At 38.2% G+C, this 24,254-nt stretch overlaps 1 protein-coding gene across 1 annotated transcript in view; it reads left to right on the top strand.

The window, feature by feature from the left end:
- Nucleotides 1-24,254, top strand: part of YTHDF3 (YTH N6-methyladenosine RNA binding protein F3) — a 44,420-nt gene that overhangs the window by 5,685 nt on the left and 14,481 nt on the right. The window contains exons 3-4 of the mRNA XM_084621280.1: nt 4,620-4,705; nt 7,618-9,213. Coding sequence (XP_084477406.1) covers nt 4,620-4,705; nt 7,618-9,213 — 1,682 coding nt within the window. The remainder of the gene's footprint in view (nt 1-4,619; nt 4,706-7,617; nt 9,214-24,254) is intronic.

The following is a 24,254-nucleotide window of genomic DNA, read 5'->3' as shown; positions in this document are numbered from 1 at the left end:
TTACCTTACTGTTACTCAGAAGTCCGAACAACACAGTTCCCTTAAAGTGATCCAGCCTCAGGCCTCCGTCCAGGTGCCTAAGTCAAATATGGTGATTTCTGAAAGTGTTATTTCATCATATAAAAGAAAAGGTTCTACCAAACATAAAGGGTTGGACACATTACCTCCCAGTTTAATGACTGTTTCAGATCTTACCCAAATACACACTACAGCCAATTCTTATTAACTAAACTAAAATTTATTAAAAAACGAGAGAGAATGGGTACAAGATCAATGTACATACAGACATGAGTTCATTTCATTGAGGTTTAGATTCATAGCAGAGATGATGAGCTTTATAGTTGCAAAGAGTTCCTTTAGAATTCAGTTCAAAGGTTATAGTCCAATGTCCAAATCTCCTATTCAGGGCGTACCAGCATAACAGGGACCTCAGTCTTGTGACTCAGACTTCCCCTGATGAAGCTTAAGCAGATCTGAGATGACAAAATCAGGACCCAAGGAATTTTTATACAATTGCATGTCCTCTTTGACAAGTTGGGAGTTCCTCCTGGAACAAAAAGTAATTAGGATGACTTTGAATGAAGTCTATCACTGGTACTTAGCTACAGAATTAACATAAGGCAATTTGCTTGTTCCTCCACCTTTCACAGATTATTTGCTATACCTTTCAGAGGGAGATGCATATAGAGATATCGAGTGTTTACAATTCATTTTAATGCTAGGATGTTCTTTTTGATTTCTGGCTACCACTCTGCAACCTGAATTATCAGAATACAGCATAGACAGGGACGGTTGATTACATTGTCAGCCCTACTCATACATATGTAAATACACAAAAACACAAACATTATCTCCCCACATGTCTTTTGAGGGTTGTTTATTTTGCAGGATGTTTAACCCTTTCTAGCCATTCATCACAAATGCAAATTTCATTCTTACATTTTTCTGTCCATCACTTGTGAAAAAGGACACGTGAATATTTTGCTACAAATTTTCATTCAATGCAAAATGATAGTAAAGAGAATATACTGTAAATTTGATTAGTCAGTAGATTGACTAATTATTTACAGAAGTAGACAACAGAATTTTATTTTCAGGGTAACATTAAGGTAATGGCGCTTTTGGGAATTGTTGGTTAATTACCAGTTAATATTTTAAGCAAGGTGAAAGTGAAGTAGGCTCTGTTTGAAAAGTACTGACTAAATGTGTGGTGCTGTATTATGTTGTGTGTTTTTTTTTAATAATAAGCCAGTTCAAGTTAAAGCAAAGAGCCTAAATAAAACATTTTCAGGGCTGGAATTCTTCATCACTAGGAAATTGACAGTGTGGCAATCCAGAACTATTTGGTCTCATTGTGGTTTAGATTATCGATACCAACAGTAAGAAGGCAACCACTTTTTAAAAATAAATCTGAGCTAGGAATTAATGATTGGCCAAATCTGTTTTCAGTGGTTTGATTTATCCTTAATACCTCTGAAACCAGTAAATGTCCTTTCTGTACATTCAGATGTTATGCAGATGTTATAAGTGAATTACACGTAATAGAAGGATTCTGTTCTGGAGATGTGACACATCTAATTTCTCCAACTATTTTTATAGTATGTTTTTTGAGGAATTTGTTTCTCAGTATACTTTGTTTCTTTATAAAGATTGTACCTGAAAATTGTTGTGCCTTCCATACCATTTAGCTAGGATCAGGCAATGAACCCTTCCTTCTAAATGACATCAGCAAGACTTGTGGAGTACTATCCCTGTGTGTCAGCTGAACACAAGAAGGAATGAACTCTTTAGGTTATCGAAATGTTCTCATTGTCTACAGACTTGGTTTAATCGGGAGTATGTCTATTTTAGATTTTTTGTTAGCTCATGATTCAAGCCATCTATTTTTGGGAAAATTCTTTTAAATATTTGTTTTGCTTAAGGTTAATTTTTAAACTTAAATATTTCTACATTAGATAACTTGTTCTTCACTTATCGCCTCCCATTTGTAATGGTCATAAATATTTGGCTGCTGTATCATAATATGTCTTTATAAACCATTATAGCATCAGGGGTTTTGATGTTGACTCCCTTGATTGTTGAAGAAATACAAGAGACAAACTTGTTAACTTTTTATTTTGTAACTAGTGAAGATGTGCTCAGTGTTATTGCTGAAGCCCTGTTGTAGGATATGAATTGTCAGTTCCTTTTGGAACTGTTAGAGTAGTTTGTTTTTGCTATATATTTTTCAGAACCGTAGCTATTGTTAAATTACTCCTGCTTCTTAGTCATCGTAGTTCAACTGACAGTATAGTTATTTGTCCCCAAGATGAGTCTCTTTAGGGCTTTACTTACATAAAAACTATGAAAACTTTGCAAAATTATTGGGCACAGGCACCAACTAGTTTGCAGGCTTAAACTTCGTAGCTTTCACTAAACATTGGTTGTAAATCCTCAGCTTTATTAGTTTCGTGGCTGTATATGCTCTTCAGAAGCTTTTGCCAAAAAGGGGGAAATCATGGAAAACAGCTCTCCTTTCTGACTCCAACTTGACAAAAATTCCTTTCTTTATGCTTGGAACTTCCTCTTCCATAGTGTACCACATGACAACCTTAAAACACCTTTCTTTCACTAAGTCTATCAATGGTAGATAATTATAGAAATAATTGCTTTTAGGAAAGCACCCACACAGCTTTGAGACTGGTCAGTTACCTGTTGTAATATTGTCCGGCTTGTCTAATTTAGGTCCATATTCTGTTTGCATGGAGCTCAACCAAAGCTGTGTCAAGACAATTTGAATCTGCTTGGAAAGTGGTATTGGTATCGTGAAGAGGGATACTTGCTCCAGTTCCCATCCACTTGAGAGTGACTGTGTTATATGTTAGGTAGCCTCCATACCCTATCTGGGGAATGGGATGTAACTCTATCCTTGGGTATAACATTGGAGAAGTGTTGTGCGTAAATATCGTGCTTTGGTGTTGTGAAGCAAGCAGATATGCTATATAATGCAGCTGTGGAGTGTCATGGAAGGTCTGCCCACCTTTCACATGGAAATCCCAAGTGATAGCTTGAAAAAGAAAGAGCAAAGAAAGTATTAGGCTCTAGACTTGTCTCCCATTGGAAGTGGTGGAAACTTCATAATATTTGTTGTTTCTAAATAAAATACTAAAAAAATTAGAACAATCTGGAATTTGTGAGGGAGAGACTGGTGATATTGTGGTCGTGTGTTTCACCCTTCTGATTCTAGGGTATCCCAGAGGAAAGAGGAGAAAGGTATCCCAATTGGTAGCAGGAAGTGTGGGGGGAGGGAGGGTAACATCACTTCAGGGACTCAACTCCTGCTTCTTTCTCCTCTCTCGTTGCAAGTGTTACTACAAGGTTGCAGGGGATAGAGGAGTAGGAGCCAAAGGGGGTGGGTAAGAAGCTCATTTGCATGAATTTCCGCCTGTTGAGCCACTCACTTTGCACTGGTTCCAAGCTGTTGATGGCTGGGAGGAACTGGGAAATGTATTCATTCCTCCGAAATAGTCGTGTGTTTCCCTACAGGATTTTGCCCTTAGATTGTGAACTTCTTGAGGTCATGGAACTTGCCTTCCTATGCCTTTGTATAATGTATAGCATAATGAGTACTCAGTAAACATAGTTTTTAAAACTGTTATACAAACTTGGTATGGCAAATTTCCTCTTGCAGTGAAAGTAACATAGCTATATTAATAAACTCAGATTTCTCAAAACAAAAAAAAAAGTGGAAATAGCACTATGACCATAGTAGTATAAATGGGAAGCTCTGAGAAACAGGACATTTCAACAGTTAAGCAATGTAGTAGTGTTATAGACTGAGCTGTGACACGGTAGTTTGGTTTGTTCTTCATTGTACAGGTTTTCTGCAGATGACAATGCTGAATTTATTTGTTTGATTTTTTTCCCCCTTATGACTGCAGGAAAAATGGTTTTGCTCTGACACAGTCCTGCACTGTGAAATTATGCCAAGTGAGTGTGTCTGCAGGTTCTTTATCACAGAAAAAAGTGAATTGTAAACCATCAGACCTCTGTCATTCATGAAACATAAGTTTTCCTTTTCTAACAAGTATTTGTAAAGCTTGAGCTGAGCTGTAAAACACTGTTGTTTCTTCATTGGATTACTTTCTAACAACAACTGTCATCTAAGCACTCATTAAAATTGATGCAACAATGCAGTGTAGGATTAAATAGAAGAGAACCTGTCTGCCTGATTACTTGTAACAAGTACTTTATAACATATATAGTTGTTTAATGAAATGATTATCTTGAAATTTTACAAGCGAAGCTTATTTGCAGTGCTTTTGTGAAGACTGTATGTATTTATCTGTCATCAAAATTTGTTACCTCATTTGATTCAATAGCCTAGGCTTTAGATGGTGGTCTCTCACAAGGAGAAATATAATGTACTGGCTTTTAAACACTTATGAGATCTCAAATGTGACAAAGTCCTGGTAATTGAATCAATACAAGATGTTCTGTTTCTCAGAAGAACCCAGGAGAATAGGCAGTTCACCGTACATATGACAATTTAGTAGTTAAGACTGAACTGGTTTTTGTTTTGAATTAAAATTACAACACAATAATTCTAAAAGAGTGCCTAATACAAGCTCGCTTTTCAGTTTCAGTACAAAACGGTTCGATTCATCAAAAGGATGCAGTAAATGATGATGACTTTGAGCCATATCTAAGTAGCCAGACAAATCAGGTGAGCATTTGTTGCTATTTTGACGTATATTCAGAATTTAATTGTCTAGCTAAGATTTCCTTATCTTACACCAAACTAAGAAAGTTTACTATGTATCTGCTTGCATATTTGAAATATAACTTAATGCGTAGCATGTAATGGGTCTACATGTCCTCTTTTTAATAGTAACATTCTTGTGACGCTTCAAGTAAAGGATGGAATTAAGTTTAATCAGTTCTATATGTATGCATTCTAGAATCAGAATTATACTTTCAAAGGACTTTTTTGCCTTCTAACTTTAAGTGAGTTCAGTATACCCCTGCTATATCGTTGAGACAATAGTTCCTGGGTTCCTATGTAGTAGTAATTGTATACACATGATTTCCACAGAAGTCAACGGGAGTTGTTAATACATGATTGATAGCATAATCCATTCCCCTGAAGTTTAATATTGCCTGTTGTGTAAGTTTTCTGCCAGTAAATGGATGACTTCACTTTCTGAAGCTGTGGATCCTCCATCTTTCATAATACTAAATTCAGTTTTTATTGAAACATTTAATTCAATAATTAAGATAAACCTGAAACTTCCAGGATACTCTTTTTGGAAGAGAGGAGGGAATGAAGGTGATTGTAATGACTTTGGGGATTTTCCTTGCCTGCCCATCTGCTTTGATGTTATAATACTGGGCTGTCTTCTGTGGGAGGAAGATGGGAAGTGCCATCTTTGCAAACCAATCAGTGCCACTTGAGTCATCTGCAGGGAATCTTTAAAGTGACTTGAGCTATACCTTTCAAAGGGCTGAATGCTTTGCTTCCTGAGAACCTTTATTCCATAAGCCCTGGGCTCTAGGAGTGAACACAGTATGCAAATTCTGCATTACTTCTCTAGACAATTGAATTGAATCATATGTTTGATGTTATCCACTCTTAAATATTGTGGGGCTGTTTTTATGAGATACATGAGTAGTTTTTATAATCTCTTATCCTGCTGTCCTCCCATGAAGCACTGAAAATACTTTCATTTTAATAGTAATGAGAACCTCGGCAAGAAACAAATATAAGAAAACTGCAGTCATATTTACAAATTATGTTGTCTTATTTACTAATTTCTTGAGCTACTTTTTATTTTAAAAATACCTTAGTTTAGTCCCTTTGCTGTTAAGAATGAATTTGATTTGGTGGTATAATGGCATGCTCAGGTTTGAACTTTTTAAATTTAGATGGTATACATAATGTAGATGTTTACTGAAAATACCCTTCTGTTTCTGTTTCTGTTATAGCTAGCATGATTCTAATTCTAAGGATTGGATAAGGCCCTTGTTTGAAACTTATTTTCTAAAACACAGTAAACTTAATTATTTTAAGCGTTTCTAATTTTTTTTAAAGTGCAGCAACACATGACTAGGCCTTGGAATGTCCAATATTTGGATTCATGTTGGAATTCACACCTTGTCATAATTTATTGCTTTCTGTTAAATGTGTTACTTAAAGTGTTAGTTGGTAAAACACTGAATATTCTGAGATCTCTTTTGCTACCAGTTGGATTTTAGGAAAAATGTTAAATGGTTTCACATGTATCTAAGTAATATATAATATTGAGAATGGGTTTGTATTTGAAGAAAGAGCTGCTTATAACAAATACAATTCGCAGAACTCACATCTTGTTACATTAGTTGTATGTACTTATGTTATAATAGTCTCTCAGCAATTGCATGTAGCATTTCCATCTCTACTGAAGTTCTACTTCATGTTAGTTGAATAGATTCTTCTTCACGCTTGAGTATCTTTAATCTTGCTTAATATATTAAGCACTACATTTCTAAAGTTCTTTATCAGTCTATAGCTAGGTATGGCAGAATTCAGTTTTGTTTTTTTCAAATTGACAGATACCAGTGGTTTGTTTTTTTTTTTAAGCATTTTTTTTAGATATGGGATATTGGGAGGGTCAGACCCTGGTAGGATCATACTATTTAATGACACTAGATGTTGAGATTCAAAAGGTTAAAACATAATAACCATTAAAACAAACACTGTCAACATCACATGTCAAAATATATAAATATCCTTAAATCAAACTCTTAAGTTCTCAAGCAGCATTTTTTTTTCCTTTGCTTATTTGTAAATTTCTGTTATCAAAAGGATTTTTTTTGTTGACTTGTATGTACACAGTGAAATCAGTGCTTACCGACATTTACCAATAAAAAAATCTCATCCTTCCATACCTATTTATAATTAAAGGTTAACATCAACATACCCATGGTAGCCTTTAGGATGACAGTTAATACTCTGGTTGATATTATGTACAGTAGAACCTCAGAGTTTTGAACATCAGAGTTATGAACCGACTGGTCAACCACCTCATTTGGAAATGGAAGTACGCAATCTGGCAGCAACAGAGACAGGGAAAAAAAAAGCAAATACAGTACAGTACTGGGTTAAACGTAAAGTACTAAAAAAAGAGAAGTTTAAAAAATGATTGGACAAGGTACGGAAACTGTGCTTTTTTCATTTAAATTAAGATTAAAAGCAGCATTTTTCTTCTGTATATTAAAGCTTCAAAGCTATATTAAGTCAATGTTCAGTTGTAAACGTTTGTAAGAACAACTATGATTTGTTCAGAGTTATGAACAACCTCCATTTCTGAGAGGTGTTCATAACTCTGAGGTTTTACTGTATGCGGTTTTTTACTAGAGGAAAAGGTGGATTTACACTAAAATCAACTTTGAAAAAAGAGACTTGATACGTGTGGAGCTCAAGGGCTTCGATATTCTCAGATAAAAATGTGTTTTGAGATTTCTGTAGCCTTAAAGGAAAAGTAAAAGGGAATGCTGTAAACAGAGCATCAACATTTGTTGTCTGATGCCTGCCATTTTCTCTTGAATTATGTTGATGATGGAAAGTTCCACTGCTGATTTTACTTTATTTTCTTGCAGAGTAACAGCTATCCACCAATGTCAGACCCATACATGCCTAGTTATTATGCTCCATCCATTGGATTTCCATATTCTCTAAGTGAAGCAGCATGGTCCACTGCAGGTGACCCTCCAATGCCATACTTGACAACCTATGGACAGATGAGCAATGGTGAACATCACTATATACCTGATGGTGTGTTTAGTCAACCTGGGGCTTTGGGAAATACCCCTCCATTCCTTGGTCAGCATGGATTTAATTTTTTTCCTGGGAATGCAGATTTCTCTACATGGGGGACAAGTGGATCTCAGGGACAATCAACACAAAGCTCTGCTTATAGCAGCAGCTATGGCTATCCACCTAGCTCTCTTGGTAGAGCCATAGCAGATGGACAGGCTGGATTTGGCAATGATACTCTGAGCAAGGTGCCTGGGATTAGCAGCATTGAGCAAGGCATGACGGGACTGAAAATTGGTGGGGATATGACAGCTGCTGTGACAAAAACTGTAGGTTCAGCTCTGAGCAGTACAGGTATGACCAGCATTGCAGCAAATAGTGTGCCCCCAGTTAGCAGTTCAGCACCTAAACCAACCTCATGGGCTGCCATTGCTAGGAAGCCTGCTAAACCTCAGCCGAAACTCAAGCCTAAGGGTAATGTGGGAATTGGGGGCCCTGCTGTACCACCACCTCCTATAAAACACAACATGAACATTGGAACTTGGGATGACAAAGGGTCGGTGGTAAAAGCACCCCCTTCCCAGCCAATACTGCCTCCTCAGACTATAATACAGCAGCCTCAGCCATTAATTCAACCACCACCATTGGTGCAAAGCCAACTGCCTCAACAGCAGTCTCAGCCACCACAACCACAGCAGCAACAAGGACCTCAGCAGCAGGCCCAGCCTCACCAGTTGCAGCAGCAACAGCAGCTGCAAAACCGCTGGGTAGCTCCTCGTAACAGGGGCGTGGGCTTCAGCCAGAACAATGGAGGAGCTGGCAGCGAAAACTTTGGCTTAGGTGTTGTACCTGTCAGCTCTTCACCTGGTATAGAGGTGCACCCAGTACTGGAGAAACTAAAGGCCATAAACAACTATAATCCCAAAGACTTTGATTGGAATCTGAAGAATGGACGTGTGTTTATAATCAAAAGCTATTCGGAGGACGATATACACCGCTCCATTAAATACTCTATCTGGTGTAGTACTGAACATGGTAATAAACGCTTGGATGCTGCTTACCGTTCCCTGAATGGAAAAGGTCCACTCTATTTACTCTTCAGTGTGAATGGCAGTGGACATTTTTGTGGAGTGGCTGAGATGAAGTCTGTTGTGGACTACAATGCATATGCTGGAGTCTGGTCTCAGGATAAGTGGAAGGGGAAGTTTGATGTTAAGTGGATCTTTGTCAAAGACGTTCCCAATAACCAGCTGCGGCACATTCGTTTGGAAAACAATGACAACAAACCGGTTACCAATTCGAGGGACACTCAAGAGGTACCCCTAGAAAAAGCTAAGCAAGTGCTTAAAATAATTGCTACTTTCAAGCATACCACCTCAATCTTTGATGACTTTGCACACTATGAAAAGCGTCAGGAGGAGGAGGAAGCCATGCGTAGGGTAAGAATCCAATATCATATAGTAATTTTTCCTGTAGTTTCTTTGTGATTTTTTTTTAAGCTAGTTATTTCTTACAACTCAGTGTGCAGTATACATTGAAGCAGAAAGTAATGCTACTTTGTTCGAAGCTGGTTATAGTTCTTTGGTAGTTGATGTAACTGGCTCCTACTATTTAGATTGTTTTAATTCTTGTGGCTAAACCAAACTTATTTGTGGATTAACATGAACAGAACAATCCTAACCTAAGTTTATGTGTAAGAAGATGTTTAAAATGTTTTACTTATCGTTACAAAGTGAAAAAAACTTTCAGTGTAATATAACATTCCTAATGGAGTCTCATTTTTAGTGCAATGTTAACAATTTTTTGACAACTTTTAGTGCCTTATTGAAATTAGATGTGCCACAATCAATTTAGGTCATTGAATTACAAGGAAAATAAAGGTATTGAATTCTGTAACAGATAATTCTCAAGTAAAATATGATTTATTTTTTTTTAAATCAAGATTCTAACAGAATACTAATCTGAAAATTTGTGCTTAGGTCAGTTTGTGTTGTCTGTCTTAGTTTTTAAAGTTTTAAAATGTGTAAGCAGCACAGTGATCACCTTTACAGTGTTAGAAATAGTGGCTCTTTAATAGTAATGTTGTCTCAAATATATCAACTTATCATAGAATACCAGAGTTGGAAGGGACCTCAGGAGGTCATCTAGTCCAACCCCCTGCTCAAAGCAGGACCAATCCCCAATTTTTGCCCCAGATCCCAAATGGCCTCCTCAAGGACTGAACTCATAACCCTGGGTATAGCAGGCCAATGCTTGTGTTGTCTGTAGAAGAAATATGTGCCTGCAGCAATATAATTTCATTGGGGAAAATTTCTAAAAATTGTGCTTTTATTCATGGTGTCAGAATTTCAGAAAATTTACTTGAAAAATATTAAATATAAATTTTCCTCTTAAAGTTGCTTTATGGTGTTCACCTGCTTTTGTCTTTCCTGTCTTTCCTCCCTCCCACCCCCTTTGCCCTACTAGGTATTTCTGTTTTTGCATTTTTAGGAAAGATTCTTTCCCTTGCATTGATTTTTTTTATTTTATTTTGTTTTTTTTTTAAATTTACTGCTGGTCCTCGCAGTCCAGTTGTGCTAGACTTATTTTCCTCTGTCAAAGCTGAGTAGTAGTTGGATTTATGGAAGGTTCATTTGATGGCTTGAAAAATTTACCAGATCTACTAGTCAGAATACTACTATAAGCCTGTTAGCTCATGTGCTCAGATATTGCAGGGATAGGTGCAAGAATCTGGAAAGACTGTGAAGAGCCTGCATCAGTGAAGTCTGGGGACTTTGCTCTGGTTTGAAGCCTTAACTCTTTTTGCCACCACGAGCTGCTCGGTAAAATGAGGGTCCTGGAATTTATACCAAGGTATTCTCTGCACCTTGCTCAAGGGGCTCAGTCTTTTGTATCTGTCCCTGGCTACTAGGAGTTCTTGATGCATCACCTCATACTGGCTGCCTAGTACTCTTATCTTTTTGTCCACTTCAAGGGCTTCCTGGTAGCTGTGAAGGAGGATTTCCATTTAAATATGAAATTAATACCTCTACCTTCCCCTCTTCAGTGGCCTCCAAGCTGCTGTCAGAAGGGGGCCTCTACTACAGTGCTTTCTACCTAACCTCTGTTCTGTCTTCCTCTCTGGTGAATAGTACCATTGTTTGTTTCTTTTGCTACTGCTTTATCCATCAGGTTCATCTTGAAATAGGCATGATTCTTGACAGTTCCAGTGCTACCCATATGTTTCTGAAATAGCAGTAGTCCAACTGTTGTCTTGTTAATTTCACTCTAGTTCTCCTTACCATAGCTGAGTGATTGCAGAGGCACTGTAATAGTGTAAAGACACACAAAATTGTATTGACTTATATGAATGTAATGTTTGGAACTATTATTTTACACCAAGAAGAGTACAAACTATTTTTTCATAATGAAAGTTTTAAACTTTAAAACACCGCTATAGTGCTTCAGTGTAAACGCTATACTATGTAGAACCTCCCTCACAGGCATAGGTAATCCACCTTTTTGAGAGGCAATAGTGAGGTCGATGGAAGAATTCTTCTATTGACTTGTCACTGTCCACATTGGGTGTTAGATTAGCTTAACTACGTTGGTCAGAGGTGTGCATTTTTCACACCCCTGAGTGATGCAGCTGAGTCAACCTAACTTTTTAGTTTAGACCTGGCCTCGGTCTTAAAAAAAAATGGTTCTGGGACTGCAACTCTGCCTATAAGCAGGCCAAATAAAATGATCTGGTGGGCTGGATGAGTCTCTCTGGGTTGCCAGTTTTGGTGGGCCAGAGGTGCGTATTTTTATTTGAGATCAGTACATAGATATATTGCATGCCTCTGCAGTTGGCTGTCACTAGAAGGTGGTTTAAAGGTTGATAGAAGATAGAGAAGGTGAGACAGCCTTTAAATGTTTAATTTTTAGTGTATATTAAATTTAAAGGGGGAGAAATGCACATTTTACTAATTCCGTGAAATTTACTTAAATGGATTATCAATTGAGATTAATACAATGAAAATTTTGTCAGATTTATATATCTGTAGACTTTATCATCTCTTTAGGGCATTCTTTTACAGTTTCTGAAAGATTTATGTTCTGTTTATCGAGGGGGGTTACCAAGTTTCTGACACATTCGGTTTGTTTTTCTTTTGGTGCCCTAATATACATTTAATTTAGGGTATGTCTACACTTGTAGAGTTTTTGCGCTGTAAGGGCTTGTCTACACCATGCAGCCTTGTCACTGAAAGTCAGTGTGTGTAAACGCTCTTTGTTGATACTTTGCCAGCACTTTTACTGACAAAATACTTCCAGCCCCGCAAGCGGCATTAGCTTTGTCGGCAGGAGAGCACACCTGCTGACAAAGCCTAGTTCACACTGTCGCTTGTGTCTACAAAACTTTTCTTTTGCAGGAGGGCTTTTTTAAGTACCGGTGAAAGACAAAATGTTTTGTCGAAAACTTCTCGGTGTAGCCAAGCCCTAAGTTTCACAAGTGAAGCGCTGGTTTGTACGTACTTAATTCCTCAGGGATCAAAAAGTGTTTACATTAGTAGCACTTCGCTGTCTAGAGCAGCTATCCCACAGTGCAGCGCTCTCCCGTTTGATGATGGGTCTTGGGGCGGGGGGCGATCCTGGGTCCCTGCACAGCTTCCTCTCCCCAAACACTGATAAGCTCCAGTAGCTCAGCATTGTTCCAGGCAGGGGATCATTTGCTCGCTGAAGCAGGCATTGTCACCTGGCCAGATAAGTGAGCACTTGCCAAGAAAACAGGAAGGGGAGTTTCAGAGTTCCCTGGGCTTTAAAGGGGAAGGGTGGATGTCTGTTTACCTGGCAGCAGAGCTGCTGGCCAGAGTGGTCACCTAGGCACTGTGGGATATCCTCCAAAGGCTAAAAACTGTGTAAACAGGAAGAACATGTCTTCACTTGCACATCACCATAAATGCATCACCGGTAAGAGCTGTATGCCTCTTGTGGAGGTGGTTTTCTTTTTGAGGTGAAACTTCTGAGTTGCACTGCAACAAGTCATTGGCAAGTGTAGACGCTCCCATGGTTTTTGCACAAAAAAGGGACTTTTTCCACTTTAAATGGCAAGTGTAGACATGCCCTTATTGTATTTGCTTAAACTGATAATTTTGAGAGTTACTACTTTGTGGGCGCATTTATCAAAGGAGCTAGTAATTCAAAAACCAGTGCTTTAAGAACTGAGGAAATTAAAAAGGTGAAGAGGGCCCGGAGTTACTTCAGGAATTCTTTCCCAGCTGTGTGGTTGGTGGGTCTTGCCCACATGCTCAGGGTCTAACTGATCACCATATTTGGGGTCGGGAAGGAATTTGCCCCCAGGTCAGATTGGCAGAGACCCTGTGGGGTTTTCGTATTCCTCTACAGCACGTGGCACAGGTCACTTGCAGGTTTAAACTAGTGTAAATGGTGGATTCTCTGTAATTTGAAGTCTTGAAACCATGATTTGAGAACTTCAGTAACTCAGAGGTTAGGCATCTATTACAGGCATGGATAGGTGAGGTTCTGTGATCTGCAATGTGCGGGAGGTCAGACTAGATCGGGGTAGTCAGTTATTTTTTGTGAAGGTTCAGACCCCAGAGAAAATAATAAAAATAACAATAATAAGTAAGTACAAAGATTTAGGGGTCCTTTCAAAAGCATCTGGCGGTCTGGATTTGGTCTGCGGTCTGCCTATTTACTACCCCTGAACTAGATGATCATGGTAGTCCCTTCTGACCTTAGTCCATGGGTCTTAGTTATGGTGTTGTTTTTTTCACTAATTACAGAAAGAAAACCATAAAATGTAGTGGAAGAACCTTGGATTGTCAGTACGGTGATGTTATGTACTCTCTCAACTTAAAATCCAAACCACAAAGTTCTACAGTTTAATATAGACTGGATTCAGTTGTGTGATTATGCATATATTTCGTGTAATTAACATTTTCCAAGTTGTTGGCTTTAATAGGAAATATATAGTATCCATATGGCTCAAATACTGGCATATGTAATTCTAGTATGGTAAATAATTTAGTTGCATTTTCTCAATGGTATTTCTGTGACAGGCTAACTGAGAGAAAACTAACAAAGAACTAAATATTTGTCATGGTGCTTTTATAAAAAGTGTGTAATATTTTGCATTCATTTTCACAGTCCTCTCAAAAGTGTTGGAGACATCTGACAATTTAGAAACAAGTTTAGAACTGCATAACTATCCCACTAATTCTTCATCGTACATGCATTTGAAGTATTGCTAAAATGGATTTAATGTATATTTAAAACATAGTAGGAAGTCTAATGAAAATATAACACTGGCTACCAAAAGATCCAAACTCTTGATCATTAACTTAACTGGGCAAATAGAATTTTGCCTTAAAATTGGTAGATTATTTTTTTCTTTCTATGGCGTAACTTTTATTTTTTGTTTTCATCTTTCAATTATAAATATATGATACAGTCCATTTCTTTTTTAATTGGAGAACCGTTTCAGAAATGCAGTAATTTATATCTCTGAAACTGTGTGCTGTTTATAGATAATTGGATAATCCTTTTCTTTCTAGTGCCAGGCTAGATTTTTATTTTCATCATACCTAAATTGGTGTATTCAGTAAGAACTACACATTCTGGATGTTATATGGGTTAAGTACATGCTTGTTTTCTATAACAGCTGTGATAATTGCTTTGTTTCTTTTTAACAGTGTGTGTACTGTTCATAAAAAAGCTGTTTTTTGCTGTTAATAAAATATTAAATACATTAAATAGCAGTAGTCAGTTGCAATTTCTTGAAGTTCAATTAGGATTTTATTGTGCATATGTAATAACAAATTTCCTTAGTCAATTATCTGAACAGAGCAAATTATTTATGGATTTAATTACCTTTATAACTGACTGTTCCAACTAACTTATTTTAGAATAATTGGTTTTAAAAGTTTAATCTAACAATTTGGGATGATCAATAATTAATTTCAAATAGGACTTGACTTTGTTCTATTAAAATATGGCAGTATCTCTATTGAAGTGCACGCAGTTTTATCTGACCAGGATGAAAGTAATCTTTTGAAATACCTATGTTTAGTAAAGTTTTTAAGTGATTATTTGCCATCTCTAAATTAATTTGAATAAATCCCCTTTCGATGTATTACATTTTAGCATTATTTGACATTACTCCATTATGGGCAAGGTAGCAAACATTAAAGGTGGAAACAGATTTTGCTTTTAAATTTTACATATGTACAATAATTATTGTACATATGTAAAATTTTGTAAAAATTATCTTTCTCATATGCGATCTGTCAGCAGTAATGTGAAATCATCTGAGGCCTTTTTAATTATTTATTTGTACTGTTCAATATTGTATAAAATCTTGTGCATTTATACAAACAATTCAGAAAATAGAACACTTGGGGACAGACTTCCGACTGAAAGTGGTAAAGATGTTTCTAAAACTGGCAATTTTTGAGACGAGGACAAATTTCAAAAAATTTAATTGCACCATTTGAGAAGAGTTGTCATGTATTTTCTGTAGTGGCCATGTAAATACTTATCAGCAAATACATAGATAGTAAAACAGAAATAATCTTTGCATAAAAAGGCACAACTGTTAAAATGAATATATTTTCTGAGCAATGTTTCTAAGTACTCTTAAGATCATGTCTCTCAAGTTTTATCTTCCTAACCCTAAATCAGATAGTCCATCATGTATCTTTTGTTTTCTAACATCTGATAGTGGCTTTTACCCTGTAATCTTCAATTGCTCTTCCTTGCTGCACAGTGTAAAATCTGAGCTTTTTAAAGTAACTTTTGGGGGGAATACTAATTTCATTACCAGTGTGCAGTAGAAAACCCTGATATTGGATCCAAGTGATTATAGAATATTAACAAAACAGGGTGGTAGTACAGACACCCCCCGACTTATGCAATTGTTCCATTCCGGAAAGCCTTGTGTAACTCGAATTTTGTGCAAGTCTGAAACGTATACCTGTACGTTACGCAAATATCTCCACAACTTGAAAATCTTATTTGTGGCTTACGGAAAAAGTTCCGTAAGTGTGAATTTGCATAAGCTGGGTCTTGCGTAACCCAGGGAGCATCTGTAAACTGAAATTGTTTCAGTACTTCGTCAGAAAATACTGCATAAACACCAAATTTGTTGAGGCTGTGGAGGAGAAAGGGGCTTTTTAGTTCCCAAACTAAAAGACTCCACTTCCAGTGTTCGGTTCAATAAAAGGAATTTCTTGGGGATTGCTTGCCTGCAGTTTCTCCAAAGGATATAGTCTTGTTGCTGTTTTCCCTTTTCCAGCTATTAAAGTAAGTGGTCACCCGCTCTATCAAGAATTCCTAGCATTGGCATTTTCCTTTACAGCCTGGACTGCCTTTCTGGAGGAGAAGCAACAGCTGAGCAGTTGCTTGAGGAGTCCTCTGGGTGAAGTTAAATTTTTTCTTGTGTTTCACTGGGAATGTTACAAGAGTTTGCAGGAAGTTGGAACCCTAATAGGTAAGCCAGGAACACAGCTGGTTACTTATATTAATGTAGTGCCCAGACCTGCAGTCAGTGTTGGGACACAGTTGTTGTAGGTGCTTGTGACTGGGGTCTCGGTGGGGAGCCAGCTATGGTCACTCAATTAGGGTGAACTGCAAAGAATGGGGCAGACAATCCCCATAAAGTTGGTGGCTATTTCAATACTTAGATTCACCAAGCCAGCATAAAACATCTTCTTTATTACCTTACTGGTTACTCAGAAGTCCAAACAACACAGTTCCCTTAAAGTGATCCAGCCTCAGGCCTCCATCCAGGTACCTACATCAAATATTATGATAAATTTCTGTAAATCTTATTTCATCACATAAAAGAACAGGTTCTACCAATCCCAAGGATTGGACACATTATCGCCCAGGTTAATGAATGTTTCAGATCTTACCCAAAAGCTATCATCGCTCCTTCTGGGCGTGTTTTTTTTTATCTCCAGGAGAGCTCTCCCCTGGAGATAAAGCATGTCTACACTGCCCACGTCATAGCACTGCTGCGGCCACACTGTAATGTGGGTAGTGTAGACATTCCCCAATTCTCATATTCAGGGCATACCAGCATAACTGGGACCTCAGTCTTGCAACTCAAACTTCCCCTGATGAAGTCTAAGCAGATCTGAGATGACAGAATCAAGGCCCAAGAATCTTTTGTACAATTTCATGCCTGTCTTTGACAAGCTGGGATTTCCTCGGGGAACAAAAGGTAATTAGGATAACTTTGAAGGTGTTCCATCATGGATACTTAGCTGTACAAATTAACATAAGGCCATTTGTTTGTTCCTCCACCATTCACAGTACAATTAATTTAAATGATATCAGAATAAAGCATAGACAGAAACTGTTGATTACATTGCTCATATATATGTAAATACACAAAAAGACAAATATTGTCTCCCCACATGTCTTTTGAGGGTTATTTTGCAGGATGCTTAACCCTTTCTAGCCATGCGTCAGTGCTATATGTAGACAGGTCCATAAAATTCCCAGATGCAGGATATTTGACCTGAAATGTAGCACATCAGAATTCGACATTTCTAGCCCAGATACTTAAATCTGAAAGAGAGACTATCATTTCCTCAGTGATGTTACAACCTGTGGTTATGGTCAGAAGATGGCTGCACTTTAAGTAAAGAAGGCTTAAATAAAGTGTGTCTTACAGGAGAAAAACACAAGTACGGAAGTTAACCTCAATCATATGAACAACTCTCTTAAAAACACGCACATACAGCATGCAACTGTTTTTTCTTTGGCATTTTCTGCTCCCTGCTGCATCCTCTTTTTCTCATAGTTCCACCTGTATTAAGAGCAGACGCTGGGTGGAACATAAGTAGTTGTCTAGCTTTTGTCACTTGCAATGAATGAGTGGAAACAAGTTCTACACCAAGAGATGTAGCCACTGGTGTCATTGTCTTCAACCAGAAATTTTCTCTCCGGAATTCGACTCTCCAGGAGAGGTAGCTTGCAGACATTCTTCAAACCTTCTAAGAATATAAAGGCTTCTGGTTCCTTCCAACAAGACACTACTTGCAAAAGGGGTTTAAAAACTCACCATATTGGTAAACTCAAAGAAGTTGCTAATATTTCCCATAAGACCACAAATCCAAATTCTATATTCAGGCTTCACAGCTCCAAATAGATGGGAAGGTCCAGCTGAACATTACCTAATCTTATCTAGCTGTACTTATATTGCCCCAGTCTTCACTATGGCATTTGAAAAAAGAAAAGGAGTACTATTGGCACCTTATAGACTAACCAATTTATTTGAGCATAAGCTTTCGTGAGCTACAGCTCACTTCATCGGGTGCATTCAGTGGAAAATACAGTGAGGAAATTTATGTGCACACAGAACATGAAAAAATGGGTGTTATCATACACACTGTAAGGAGAGTGATCACTTAAGATGAGCTATTACCAGCCGGGGGAGGAGAAAACCTTTTGTAGTGATGATCAAGGTGGGCCATTTCCAGCAGTTAACAGGAACGTCTGAGGAGCAGTGGGGGAAATAAACATGGGGAAATAGTTTTACTTTGTGTAATGACACATCCACTCCCAGTCTCTATTCAAGCCTAAGTTAATTGTATCCAGTTTGCAAATTAATTCCAATTCAGCAGTCTCTCGTTGGAGTCTGTTTTTGAAGTCTTTTTGTTCTAATATTGCGACCTTTAGGTCTGAAATCGAGTGACCAGAGAGACTGAAGTGTTCTCCGACTGGTTTATGAATGTTAATTCTTGACATCTGATTTGTGTCCATTTATTCTTTTACGTAGAGACTGTTCAGTTTGACAATGACGATGTGCATGGCAGAGGGGCATTGCTGGCACATGATGGCATATATCACATAGGTAGATGTGCAGGTGAACGAGCTTCTGATAGTGTGGCTGATTAGGCCCTATGATGATGTCCCCTGAATAGATATTGTTCTAAGTCAGCCATAAAAATGTTGGCAGACTGTGGGGCCATGCGGGTACCCATAGCAGTGTCGCAGATTTGAAGGTATACGTTGTCCCGAAATGTGAAATAGTTATGGGTGAAGACACAGTCACAAAGTTCAGCTACCAGGTTTGCCATGACATTATCAGGGATACTGTTCCTGACGGCTTGTAATCCATCTTTGTGTGGAATGTTGGTGTAGAGGGCTTCTAGATCCATAGTGGCCAGGATGGTGTTTTCAGGAAGATCACCGATGGATTGTAGTTTCCTCAGGAAGTCAGTGGTGTCTCGAAGATAGCTGGGAGTGCTGGTAGCGTAGGGCCTGAGGAGGGAGTCTACATAGCCAGACAATCCTGCTGTCATGGTGCCAATGCCTGAGATGATGGGGCGCCCAGGATTTCCAGGTTTATGGATCTTGGGTAGCAGATAGAATGCCCCAGGTCGGAGTTCCAGGGGTGTGTGTGTGCGGATTTGTTCTTGTGCTTTTTCAGGGAGTTTCTTGAGCAAATGGTGTAGTTTCTTTTGGTAACCCTCAGTGGGATCAGAGGGTAATGGCTTGTAGAAAGTGGTGTTGGAGAGCTGCCAAGCAGCCTCTTGTTCATATTCCGACCTATTCATGATGATGGCAGCACTTCCTTTGTCAGCCTTTTCGATTATGATGTCAGAGTTGTTTCTGAGGCTGTGGATGGCATTGTGTTCTGCACGGCTGAGGTTATGGGGTTACAGGGCATTTGAGCAACTCAGGTTACAGGGCATTTGAGCAACTCAGATAGTGAAACAGAGGGATTATCTACTCTTCCACCCTAGCTTCAGGCTCACATGCAATGCAAAGAGATCATAAATCACATTTCTGTCCACCAGATTACATCATCTCCACATATGTGGAAAACTGCTATACATAGTGGGAGATAAACATGGTACAAAACCAGTATTTATTTTAGTTTTTTACTTTAAAAATAAAACTCTACACGGAACAAAGCATGAGATATTTTGATCTGCAAGAAGGTGCTTTAGAAAGTTTTTAGTGGGTCCGGAAAAAACCCTCTCTAAGCAAAACATTTCAGCTTTAGGGTCAGTAATATGAGACTACATTCTGGCACAGTTTGGACTTGTGTAGTGGTAGGAATAAAAACTTCATACACACAACTCCTAAAATAGCTGATTTACTATGAATATGGATTGTTTTAATAAATCTAAGTTATTCTTGGGCCAGTAGGATATTTTCCAGGTAAGCATGTTGTAAGCGGGTTTTTTTTTCCTGATTCTGCTGACTCTTCCAAGAAAGTTTCTCTAAGCAAGTCATCTGCACTAACTTGCCTATGCATGCAAAGAATATATAATCTAGGTTTACATATCAGTGTACAGTAGGAAAATATGCAGGAAAAAAAGTTTTTAATCTAAACACCTGCATGCATAGTACAGAACAAATATAAATTGGCATTATACTTTATAATTAGAAAATATAAGTAAGTAGCTCCATAACTTTTACAACCTACAAATGTTTTAACTTTCCAGTATTCTAATTCAAGGAATACATTAGTGTAAAATTAAGCTTGCAGCATCTGTTCTGATTATTAATTGTTTATGTAAAAAAAAAATTCCCAGCTGCTTCTGTGAAAAGACAGACATGATGGAAAGTCTTTTTTTCTTATAGATAGATTTAAAGTATACGGGTGAAAGTGTTCATAAGTAACTGGAAATGGTAAGCCCTTTCTATGTATATACTTACACAGCCTCCATTGTAGTATCTGAGTTAACCCATAACTCTTATGGAGGCATCATGGCTAAGGCTGTACCTGAAATATAACTAAAATATGGTATTTTGGAAAATTAGGTGGATTTCAATTTTGAAAAATGCTTTGGTTTCAAGCAAGCCATATCTCAAAAATGGCTTCTTACAAACTTTAGAATTTTATTCAGTGGTGCTTGACAAGATGTGTACTGCAGAGGATTGCTTTTGATCACATAGTGTACCGTGCTTTTGTTGAGTTCACAATGGATTTTTAGAGCTGAATTCCCAGAGGCCAGCTGTATGTGTTTAAACTTTGGTGTGGTGGCTGTGCTGAATCTTGTGTCCATCAGCCAAACTTCTCAGTTACAAGCTTTGGCTTAAATTAAAACTTTTGGTAACATTGTTATCATGAATACAATATGTTTATTGCACATCTGCAGTTACATCAGTCTCTATCAGAATAAATATTAGTACTGTAAATTTTCATGTTGATTTGTCTAATTGTATTCTAAATGACAATGAAGTAAGTATGTGCTATTTGAGAAATTCTTTGTGGACACTGTTTGGGAGGTCCTTCCTATTAAACACCATTGGCTGTGGCTGCTGCTTATTGCTTTCCCCAGCACAGAAGCATGAAATTGATTATTTTTATTTTACTGCTGTCTCAGAGGGTTCTGATTTAGTATCAGTGAATCTGGCCGGGGTCTTATTAATTTTGCTCAGTTTCTGCGTGGCAAAGATTTGAGCAACAGCAGATGCACATACACTAGCTATTTGCAGATGTAGTAAAGCAACACTGCATCAATTAACATTTGGATCACACCTGGAAAGTTACCTGTAGCTGTGTGTGTTTTTTTGTTTTTTTTAAAAAGTGGAGTAAATGAAAGATAAAACTGTGCTGAAATTGATCGCTTAGGTCCCCTTACTAGAGAACGCTTCCAGCTTGTTAATGTTGCTTTGAATCTTTGGATATTTGCTTACAACCCGGGCTGAGATTTTTCTGTATACTATTTTAAGGGCAACAGAACACATTGTATAGAGTGGGCAGCTGCAGTGCAAATTTTCCTGCATTAATATTGACCTTCTTCCTGACCTGGGAATGCCACCCACTTGGGTAGCAAGAATTTATCGCTTTGCAGGTCAAGCTGGTGCTGTTTATTACTGTAGCTGAATAGTTCAGTTTGTTTTATTTTAATACATCTTTCATGTAGTGCAAGGTATCTCATTACTTCACAATGAGATAAGCCAGAATACAGCTAATTTAAGTGGTAATTTAAGTAGCAAATAAGCATGTTTGCACATTTATAAAAAGGGTGCAAGAGAGAGGGAGGAGGCTAGGTGCTAAGGTGAGGAGGAAGGTTTTTAAGGTAAAAATAGGAGGTATTCAGATACAGATGGTGTATCTGATTGTGACAACATAAATGACATTGTCTCCTGCTCTTTTTCACTTCTAACAGAAGCCTATAGAATTGAAGAGAAGAGGAAATGATGAAGTAATCAGAGTCCAGATAGAGGAATAGACTGGAGGAACATCTCTATGGAGGGAGGTGGAAGTGACAAAGTTTTAATTGGATTCAGAAATTGATAGGGAGCCAATTCAGGTAACAGAAATGGAGATTCAGGGTGTAACTTGGCTATGGTGTTCTGGACTGCTTGAAGTGTAGAAAGACTACAAAAAGGAATTGCAGTAGCCAAATCAAGTGATAAAGACATGGATAAACTTATTTTGAAAAGCTACTGTGTATGACAGTGTAATAATGGCTCTGTATGTAGTAGAGGTTAATTAAGAGTTTGTTTTTTGTAGAGTACAACTGCATGTGTAAATTTTTATATTTCAGTTGCAAAGTTAAGGATTACAGGGCCCTTTCTTCTAGTTTTGAGACAGCTACTCCATACTTCAGAAATATTTAGAACTCTATTTTTAACATCCTCTTTAGTGGGAAAATTTCTCATAACAGTTTTTAGAAAAAGCCTACATATTCCACAGAGCCCAGAACTTTATTTTATTTCCCTCCTTATTGCTTGCTTAGGCCTGAGCTACGCTGGGGGTGTGTGTTTCGAACTAAGATGCTTCGACTTCAGCTATGCGAATAGCTGGCTGTCCTCACGGTGGTGAGTCAACCACAGCGGCTCTCCTGTCGACTCCACTTACTCCTCCTGCCAAGGTGGAGTACAGGCATTGATTCAGGGATCGATTTTATCGCGTCTAGATGAGACGCGATAAATTGATTCCCCCATAGATAGATTACTACCTGCCAATCCGGCAGGTAGTGAAGATGTACCGTTAAAGACATTCCTTTCACAGTGTAAAGGCCACCATTATAAATTGATACTGCTATGCCAGAGCTACATCCAACATGTTAAATCAACATGTGCCAATTTAGTTTTTTGGATTTTAATGTCAGATTTAAAAACCAAACTTTAATGCACAACAAGCTGTTCTCTTAAATGTGGTTCTTATAAACCAGTAGGAGTGGTTGGAACTTAATTGTACCATTGTGTTTAAATTTTAGTCACAAGAAATGTCATTATTTTGTGGCAGTACCAATCTATGGCATGGCTGCAGCAAGCACAGACTCTGGGTTCATGCATGTGTTAGCTATTTCTGAAGGAATTTACATACTGTCATCTCCTCCTCTGTACCTCACTTACACAAGCAAACTTCGTCTTTGTCTACACTGGCAAGTGAAAGACAAAATGTTTGTTGTTCAGAAGTGTTAAAAAACACCCCCACGCCCCGAAAGACAAAAGCGCCGGTGTGAACAGCACTTTGGCTTTGTTGGCAGGAGAGCTCTCTCCTGCGGACAAACAGCGGCTATACTGCGTGCCTTTTAGCAGCACGGCTGTAGCAGCACAGCTGTGTTGCTAAAAGCTGTGTAGTGTAGACATAGCCTTAGCGAGTTACTTGTCTCTTACTGAAACTGCAGCAGAGCATCTTGGGATGTGATGCCAGTGTTCTCCATTTGGCTTGGTATGTTCTCTAGATCAAGCCTAAGAAGAGCAACAGGAGAAATCTTCCAGGCGAAAGTTAAGTGCCCTGATTGTGGCTCTTCCCTCAGCTGTGAGCATAGTAAATTGGATTTAGCCTTCCTTGAATCAGGTTCCAGGAGCAAGGTCAAGCCAGTTGATTGTGCCATGCTTGAAGTACCAACTATTCCTCCAGACAAACTAGAGAAGAAAAATGACATGGATTTCCCATATCTCCTAGTGGGGTCGGGGGGCAATTACATGCATTCTTGCTTTCCTTCAGGGAAAGTACAAAGTTCTAGATGCCTGAACAATCTGATGGAGCAATGGGGTTTATGTAGTGTCTTTTCTCTTCTCCTACTTACTGCTGGCCTCCACGGAAAGACTTACATCTCTCATCCTAAGTCAGTATCCAAGTCTTTTAGGTGCTCATAGGCACCCATAGATGCTTGAATTCTCAGCCTAGAGTATTTTTGGCAGTTGGCCTCCCTTTTTAAGCAGTCTGATCTTCTCTTGGATGCTAATATCTTCCTCTATGGCCGTTTGGACAGGAAGATCAAAGGAATAGACAGGAAGACCTTTGTAGGTGGAGTGGAAATTGCCATAGTCATTTATGCATCTCGTATGTTCAGGCTGTTATTTGGTGGCTTTCAGACATTCAGATACCAATTAAGGAGCCTATATCTGTCCTCCTTTTTGAGCATGCTCTCAAATGTCTAGATACCAAGTGTCTCTCCCACTAGATCCCATCTTGTATCTGGTTTGCATGCTCCTTTGATGGTTTCCCTTACCTGTTAAATTTTTTGCAGTTGCTGCCTTCTGGATCAAAAGTCTGTGAACAAACTCT

Source organism: Lepidochelys olivacea (genome assembly GCF_965140295.1).
Source record: "Lepidochelys olivacea isolate rLepOli2 genome assembly, chromosome: 2".
Classification (NCBI taxonomy): Eukaryota; Metazoa; Chordata; order Testudines; family Cheloniidae; genus Lepidochelys; species Lepidochelys olivacea.
This window is presented reverse-complemented; position numbering and strand designations above follow the sequence as displayed.